Raw genomic sequence first — 9,378 nt, 5'->3', positions numbered from 1 at the left:
CCAAGGTTTTCCAGCAGAACTCCTCATAGAACCAACATGATGGATGTTCTTTACCTGTGAGTGGTCATGATGCTGTGGCTGATTGGTGTCCATGCAAAGTTATCAGTTCCTCTCATGGATTTAGCAACAGTAGAGACGTTTTTTGTCTTACTGAAAGCTCCCATCAGGTCAGGTTTGTGGTGTCTTTATCTCCTCATCACATCTGGAGCTGTGATGTTTTACAGAACATCTGCAGATATTAGATGGACGCTACTTTTCCACATGTGTAAACATCCACATGTTCAGTTTACTTCCTGTATGTTGGTGTTTGTCTGCAGCATGTGAGATGAAGAGCGAGTGGAGAAGCGTGTAATGAGGATGCTAACTAACTTTGTTGTTGTTGTTTTATGGATGTAAACAGCTCATGGCCTGTCTGTGCCGCTCTGACCGTCACCCAACACAACATTAATCCTCACTGATGTGAATCTGTCCAGATGTCTCCCACAGAGTCACGCTGCATATCAGCCCATGTTAGTTTCTATCATCTCATAAAGCAACAGCCGCTAGTGTCATTAGCTCTGACACACAGCCAGCATTCATTTATCACCAAATAGTAAAGGTACCAGTGTTAATGTTGCAGGAAATCTTTCATGTGATGGTGAAAGACGACAACACAGCAGCACTCAGGAGTCACTCTTTATTGAAGATCACCAGACCTTTCATTTGGCAATAATAAATAACAGAAACTAGAGAAGGCAAACAAACTAATAAACAGAAGCAAAATAAATGACAGTAGAGAGGAAAACAGCTGTCTGTCCAGGCAAGTCCTCCTCGTGTTCTCTGAGAGGTGGCGTTAGTTCTACTACAGCTGACGAGAAGATCTGAGTCTAAATGCATTTTTATTCCAGAACAAAACTAAAACTAAAGTGTTGATGCCATAAACTGTCACTAAAACTAAAAATGGAGCAAAAAACAAGTGTGAGATTGAATACAAGTCTTCAGCTTCCATGAAATTACAGGTCAAACAGTGGATCAGTGGTTGGACAGGAAACCCAGCTGATGTTTGGATGGAGCAGCAGAATTCATACACAACTACCTGGAGCTTTAAACGCCACATTCAGACTCTTTTAGGTCTGCATTAATACAACAGTCAAGTGCCATTTGAGCATCTAGAACTTTCCCCTAAAACATCTGAGTATAAGACTTCTTTGTGATGGGTTTGGTTTTTTTCTCATGTTTGTGGTCATCAGTGGGCCAATCTTTAGCAAGTACTGAGTTTTAAGAATGATAGGCTCTTAAAGGTGAGGTTTTGGTAATATTTCCATAAATAAGAGGTGGATGAGGTTTTTTTTTTAATAATGATCAATTTAAGCTATTTCCTCTCCCTCAATCCTGCATTTAAACGTCCCGTTTTGTTTTTCTTTTCAGCAAATTCTTCAAAGTCTCACAATGTGACATTCAGTTTTTCAGCTCAAAATACTGCGAAGATGTTCCATTTATTTGTTCTGAAAATGTTTTTGAGAAACTTCTACAACTAAGTCAAAGAGTGTAAGAGTCAGTTCTTCATTTTAAAACCATCCTCTTAGGAAAGAAGTACTAATATTTAAAATGCTAACAGTTTACATTTTAAACCTCTAAATTTAAAACACACTAAAAATGGATTTTCACTGTGTGGGACCTTTAAAGGACATGGATTTCTGTCATTTTTACATCGTGTAAAGTCATATTTTTGATGTGCAAAAAGCAAAAGCAACCAAACCCAAGGATTTGAGGAACTGCTTGATTTTGAAATCTTGTCCATTGAGCACAAAAAGTTTGACTCAAGCAGCAGCTTCCATGACTCAAAGCTGAGGCCAGACCTGAAAGCAGCTACTGGATGATTTGAACTGACTCCCATTCTAAGCACGTCAGTCAGTTTTTCACTGGTCATTATGGTCGTATTTACTAAATCTGGGCCCTCCAAGAATGTGGTCATTTTGGAAATTATTGCTGCGTTAATAAGATCTGAAGGCTTACAGCTGCGATATATTCTGTTACCTGCGCTGAAAACATAATGGAGCTAAAGTAGCTAGCGTTAGCCCATGTGTGGACTGGATGGTGTTTCTAGTTTTTGTTTTGTTCCAAGGTTCTTGGTCTCTTTATTTGAAAGGTGTGGGCAGAAAATGAAAAAAAATACCATCAACCACAATGCAGAGGAATTTTTAACACACTTTGCCTCTTCCAGTGTGTAAAATGTGTTTCAAACCTACATTTATGGCAGGAAATGCAGACATAGGCTACTTCATGTGTGCAGACTCACAACTCCAACGTAGTTTTCTAGATTGTTTGGTTCCTCAGTATTTATTGTACGGCAGCACATCAAAGCTTTTAGCACTGAGTACAGAATAGTGATGCTAAATGGAAACTGCTGGTCACCGCTCCACTTTGTTCTGTTTCATCCCATTTCTGAGTTAACCTTTACTGGGGACCCAGTTTGTTGTGTTCTACTGCAGATAGGCCAGGCTAGCTGATGTAAGGAGGACGGACTGGTAAACGCTCGCACACACATGCACGCACCACACACAAAAGTCATCTCCTAGAAAACATGGCTTCACATTTTCAGTAGTCAAACGGTCACAATATATTAGAAACCTTTTACAAAGAAAAGCTTTAAGGATTCAGAAGCATTGCTCAATTCATAAATATATGCAGCAAAAATACATTACAATAAATCTCTCTTTAGGAATCAAGACAGGACATAGAAATCTGTAAAAATCTTCACTAGACCTTAAAGTTAGAGGATCAGATATCAGAGTATCTTTCACAGAAGGACAGTTTTAGTCAGTAAGTGCTTCATGCTAACACCTCCAAACACAAACTGTACAGAAAAGATGGAAGGAACCTCGAGGTGTCAGAAGTGAAGCTCATACAGAAAAGGCTCAAAGCTGCTTTGTTTTGACTGGACAGTAGGGGGCGACTCCTCTTGGTTCAACATCTATGAGGACATAAACCATACTTTTTAATTGATTTGCGACCTCAGTAAACATTTTTCTAATGAGGTCATGGTCTTCAACGCTTGTTTTAAGTCTCATTCAATAAAGCGTGACATTCATTTAGTAAATTCTGGTTTTATTTACTGTAAAATAAGCCACACAGTAGGCTATGTTGTGGTCTATAGGTCACTACTGTAATAGTAGTTTCCTCCAGTTCTCCAGTCAGAACACAAGTTTTATCTGGTTTCAAGATACTAAAACTGATTATACTTTCTTGTGGATGCACACACAGATAGTTGTGGCTATCACAGACAAACAGTTGCTGGTATTATACTACTTTCCAGTTCATAGGAGGCTACGCATTCACACTATTGCTGAGCTAGTGCACCTGTAGCATAGTTGCTGTGCAAACACAAGTCTTGGACGTCTACAGTGGGGTCCATGTGGACTCTTGCAGACTCGGGGAGACGACAAAATGACTGCCAAATGGCAAAATTTGGGTCTAAAAACAGTAGTCCACAAGCCAATGGGTGATGCCGTGGTTGTTATTTCCATCTTTTGTGTACAGTTTATGCTCCAATGCTAAATGGAATCAGTTGTCATGACAACCATGAAACCCCTACAGGGAAGCGGCAGCTCATTTCAGAGTTGTGTTCAGACTGAATGTGAATTTTCACCTTGAGCTGACAGCGTTTTTACAATCCGATGATTCGCCCTAAACAGCTAATGGGATAACTGCTGAGGTGTTAGCTGCAAGCTAGTTAGCAAGGCGTTGTGTCTGAAACCTGACCTTTTTCCTGCTTTTTCAAAAGTCTGTGGAGAACATCTCCATTAGAGCTCCCAGAGTGAAAACACACCAGTCTGCTCTGCATTCAGTCTACACACAGGAGCTCTGAGGCTGCATCCTGCAAACCGTCCAGGCAGCGGGAGGTTTCTTCAGGTTTATGGGAAAATGGTTCACAAGCTAACCAAAAGTTACACTTAAAAACAAGCTGACGTTTCGTTAGCTTTGAGGAGAACACCAACAGCTTTCCTCTAAAATGTCCACACCTCATTGTTTTGTGTTTTATGCTGCCAAAGGAATACGAGGGAGTAGCATGGCTTGCAGGTTTGAGGTTTAATATCCTCAAAAAAGAATGAATATATTTAGTCCAAGAAGCCGACAGAAACCTGGCTCTTTACATCAACGCTTCAATAAGGCAGTGATTTTCAAAGTCTAGGAGGGCGCTTTCAAAATACATGATTTGTCATTTGAAAAGGACCCAACATGCTAAATTATTTTTGCATGTGCCTTCTCAAATCTCTGCAATGCATAGCTTTAGTATTTTAAAATTAGAGTCACATGTATGTGTGTATATATATACATATATATATATATATATATATATATGTATATATATATGTATATATATATGTATATATATATATATATATATGTATATATATATATATATATATGTATATATATATGTATATATATATATATATATATATATATATATATATATATATATATATATATGTATGTATATATATATATATGTATATATATATGTAATTATGTGTGTATATATGTATATATATATACATATATACACACATATATTTAATTATATATATAATTTTATATATATATATATATAGAGAGAGAGAGAGAGAGAAAATTTTAAATTAAAACGTGACTTCCCAGAAAAAGTTTGAAAATCACTGCATTACAGTCAGTCATATGAATAAAAATGGATAAATATCAATAAATAGTTGTATCAGTGCGATAATTCATTTACATCTAGGAATCAAGGTGCTGTAAATCTTAAATATGAAGGAGAATATGGCATGTTTTAACGTGTGCTTCTGAAGCTTGCATGAAATATCAGAAGCAGCGATGTGAACTGGTACTGGGATTCACCTCCTTGGAACGTGAGTCGAGTCCACAAATGTTAATTTATGGAAGAGAAATGTGAGACTACAGACAGTTCCAGTGTGTCGTACTGTTTCAGACATCATGCAAAAGACCAGTTTGACTTTTCCAACCACTGAAACATCACAGAAACCCAAACAAAGTTAATTACTGTTACTTTGCTTCCAGACAGAAATGGTCGTTTTCTCTTCCATCCAGCAGAAAACAGACTTTGGGTTCAAACCCTTTGACAGACATTTCCATAAACACTGGCTGCTGACAGACGGAAGCTTTGAGTTCTCTGGAGGGAAGAAGGAAGAAACGGGTGTCGGGTTTTGGCTGTTAAATCGGTGGACAGTCGAGCACCATCGCCGCTCATTCCTTCTTCTGATTGGCTAGCAGGGAGGCCTCCCATCGCTGCGCCATGGCGTTCTGTCGTCGAGGCACCGAGGAGAGGGAAGGAGGGAACTGGAGGGAATGGGGAGATTCAGCTGAACCACTGGAGCAAACACACACAGACGGATGGACAGTTTCATGGATTATCAGACGAATGGACACAGCCAAAGACGGGACAGGTGGAGGAATGAGTGGACAGATATGATGGGAAGATGAAAAATGAGCGAAATAATGAACGTATTTGCATAATTGTGAACTAACAGATTAGGGATATAATCAATCCAACTGATTAACGGATCAGCAAGTTCACAATTAGTAAAGGTAACAGATGAGTGAGTGAGCAAAGGAAGAAAGAAATTACCAAACATGTAGAAATGTTCTAAACACATGAACACATCAAACAGTGAAATCCAGTCAGCTGCAGGGTATTTTTTGTGAATGTTCTTCAAGAAACATTTTAACATTTTTTTTCCACCAAAAAATGTTCAAAGATTTCCCAAAAATGCAGAAAATGTGGACATCAGAAGTTTCACGGTGAAAATATATTTTTTCTCCACATTTTGAAACTTTATAACGGATCAGTTTGACCCACAGGACGACACGAGGGTTAACTGGAAACACACACATTAGCGGTCAGAAGTTTGGACACACCTTCTCATTCAGTAGTTCTTCTCTATCTTCAGGACTGTTTATATTGTAGATTCTCACTGAAGACATCAAACTTGGGAGACAGATGTTCATTCATAGTTTGATGCCTTCAATGAGAATCTACAATGGAAATAGTCCTGAAGATAAAGAGAAAACATTAAATGAGAAGGTGAGTCCAAACTAAAGACTGGTGGTTCCTGTTTACATCTATACTGATGCTGCAGCGGACAGCTTTGTCTGTTAATTCATACTGCAGAGTTTGTACATGTGTGTGTGTGTGTGTGTGTGTGGTGGCCAACCTTGTGGTCACATGACAAACTAGATCGTTCCATTTTGCGGGTCCTGGAGGGGGACGACGGGGACGAAACACTTCTGTCTAGAACCTCTGGCACTGGAATTAAAATGCAAATATAAAAATAATTTAATACAAAAGAAGAATGAAAACCATCATGTTCAACCCAACAACAGCCTGAATGTAGGGCTCAATTACATCATCTTTCTCTAGCATTTCCAAATCACGTTGATCCGAGGACAACAGAGTCATCCCTGAAGCTTGACAAACGTAAAATCCACAGTAGTGCATTTATCTGTCTCCTCTTGGAGTGCTCAGAATCGTTTTCTCTGACAGCTTGCATTTTTCACTCCGTCTTTTAGAGCTCAGCTGGAACACGTCGCCTGTTTGGCAGATTTTCTCGCTGGTTCATCTCTGCATTAAAGATGCTGCCAGAAGCTCCAGCATTAACTGATTTTCCGTTTCCATGAGTCTTCTATGGCAGTAAAACACATCACAGGAGAATTCAGGAACTCTTTTAGCTTAAAATGGACCATTTTAGGGCTGACTGACCCTGAAACACTCACTATTAACTGAAAACACTGGTGTTGCAGTGGGTTCCTGGTATGAGAATGGCACTGGGAGCTAATTTCCCTCATTTTGTTCTTCCTGATTTTCCCCATCAGCATGCTAGTGTTTTCTTTGCCATGAGAAACAACAACAATCTCTGGGCTTGCAACGTTCCACACAGAAAATATTAAGTTATTCAGAGGACTAGGATGGTGTCCTACGTGCAGAATGATAGAGGGGTGCAGCCAAACCATAATGGCTTAGCGAGATGACTAGTGTTGTGACATTAAGGCTAAAACCAGCCCACAATGCATCACTCTCTGTTCTGATTATCTACTCTTTAAATGTAAGATACCCCAGTTTTAAAAGTCTAATTCATATGAGGAATATTTTCCTATGTTAAAGCACTCAGAGAGTTCAGTCCTCCTCCAAGGCTGCTCATTCCCCCATATGGCAGTGTCAAAAATGCAGCATATGTTATTCAATCAATCCTCAATCAATCATTGATTGATTGATATGTTATTGTAGAAATTCAGTATTTTATTATTATTAGAATTGCTCCGCCAAGGAATGGCAGAGCTATGTGACCATTTGGTACGTTTGTCTGTGAATCTGTCTGTCTGTGTGCAACATTACTCAAAAACGAAATAATGGATTTGGATGAAATTTCCAGTGACGGTCAGAAATGACACAAGGACCACCTCATTAAATTTTCACAGTGATGCAGCTTATAGTCTGGATCCACAGCTTTGTTCAGGATTTCCCATTGCCAGATACTGCAGCTGACGCAGTGTCACTGTCACCATGACAACAAGTGAACACTGTGTCAGTTACCTGCTGATGATCACATGATTGCATCCTACCACAAACTGACTGATTTATCAGTTAGAAATCATCCAAGGAACAAATGATTAAACTGTGGGAGGTTTCTGAGTCCCGCTACATATTTAGGTCATGTATGTAGCAAACCATAGCCAGACACCAGAGAAGCTCCTGATGTTTCACAAAGCCTTTATTTACATTCAGCCTTATTTTGAACACAAATTCACCTTTCTGTTCTTCACTCCTTTTTCAGGAAACACCATCAGAGCTTGTCTCCATTCCAGCTGCTTCTAAGTTTAGACACATCCTTTGGAACCGTTTTCTTTCATCTTTATATGAAATTTCAGACTTTTCAGCAGCGTCATCATCATGTCAAGAAACCTCTTGTTAGATAACCACTTCCTGTGCTGCTGAATGGTTACCAGCTTTTATTTTGGGCACCATTCCCACAGCACAGGAAGTGTTTATCTAAGAAGAGGTTTCTTGACATGATGAAGACGCTGCCGAAAAGTCTAAAAAAATCACGTAAGGATGGAAAGACAACTCAGTAACAAACCCACAGTTTAATCAGTTGTTCCTTGGATCATTTCTGACGGATAAGTCCTGATAAGTCCTCAGAGGTGGATTTGTAGTAGGATCACAATCAGCTGATGTAGTGTTCACTGGTTGTCATGGTTACAGTGACGCTATCTGGCAATCATACAGAAATCTTTAACCAATCCGTGGATCCAGACTATCAGCTGCATCACTGCTAAAATCTGATCACTTGGTCCTTGAGTCATTTCTGACCTTCCCTGAAAATTTCATCCAAATCTGTTGGTCTGTTTTAGAGTGATGCTACAGACGGACGGACGGACGGACAGACAGACAAATGTTCTATGATCATGTTATTCCGCCACCTTACTTGTCGGAGTAACTAACTGAAGTTGAAATCCACTGAACAGCCTCAGAGTGAATATTCTACCAGACACAGTTCCTGGAGTTCTAGTTGATGTGTTGTTGGTACATACCGTTGAAGCTGATGTTCTCGTTGAGTCCTGGAGACACCAGCACTGTGTCGTACCTCTCCCTCCCTTTCCTCCACTCCTCCTCTCTCCTCCTCCTCCACATCTCCTCCCTCTGCTTCCTCCACTCCTCCTCCCTCTGCCTCACCATCCGGATCTCCTGCTCCACCAGCGACTGGCTGCTGAGGGAGCGCAGCTTGAAGAACGGGTTGGAGGTGAAGGTGCTCTCCTGCGTCTCCATGGATACGGGGGCGGAGCTCAGGCAGAACTCGGAGGCGCTGCGAATGATCAGGTTGGAGGTTTCCACGACGATGACATTGGCGGATGACACCGCGTCCTGGCTGGCTGGCCAATCGGAGAGGCCGCCGATGGCCGTGGACAGCAGGCGGCTCCTGGAGGAGGAGCTGGAGGAGTCGGGCTCCAGGATGATGACGTTGTTGGCCGTCATTTCATGATACACAGATCTGGGCAGGGAGGAGGAGCAGGAAGGAGATGGGGAGATGGACAGAGTCGGGGTTCTGCAGGCTGGAGGTCTGGGAGGAGATCTTCCTGTCTGCAGGGTGGACGGTCTGAAGAACAAACACAGCAGGCTTCAGTCTGGATCCATCAGAACATCCACTCAGCTTTTCCACTGCTCGTGCTGCCAGTTCAGTTTATGGAAAAATTTTGCGTAATATTGAAAATCTTTTAAGCTGCGTTGTTTCCTTTATGTAACCAGTAGATTAAATCCATCTATGTGATGTGTTCTTCTTTGGTAGCAAAGCATCACAGAGCGACTCTTCACTGCATGTTTAAGCCTCTGTTACCTCATTGGTTTGG

The 9,378-nt window shown here is 40.6% G+C and overlaps 1 protein-coding gene across 4 annotated transcripts in view; it reads right to left on the bottom strand.

Moving 5' to 3' along the window:
• Positions 1-662: 662 nt before the first annotated feature.
• LOC110958008 (uncharacterized) overlaps positions 663-9,378 on the bottom strand; it is a 36,594-nt gene continuing 27,878 nt past the window's right edge. For 2 of the 4 annotated variants that reach the window (XM_051953209.1, XM_022204275.2), the window contains exons 5-7: positions 8,566-9,128; positions 6,192-6,283; positions 663-5,316 (exon numbers count right to left, since the gene is read on the bottom strand). In XM_051953209.1, the coding sequence (XP_051809169.1) occupies positions 5,224-5,316; positions 6,192-6,283; positions 8,566-9,128 (748 nt within the window). In that variant the 3' untranslated portion in view covers positions 663-5,223. The other 2 variants (XM_051953207.1, XM_051953208.1) reach the window with 2 other exon arrangements.

Source organism: Acanthochromis polyacanthus, chromosome 9, assembly GCF_021347895.1.
Source record: "Acanthochromis polyacanthus isolate Apoly-LR-REF ecotype Palm Island chromosome 9, KAUST_Apoly_ChrSc, whole genome shotgun sequence".
Lineage (NCBI taxonomy): Eukaryota > Metazoa > Chordata > Actinopteri > Pomacentridae > Acanthochromis > Acanthochromis polyacanthus.
This window is presented reverse-complemented; position numbering and strand designations above follow the sequence as displayed.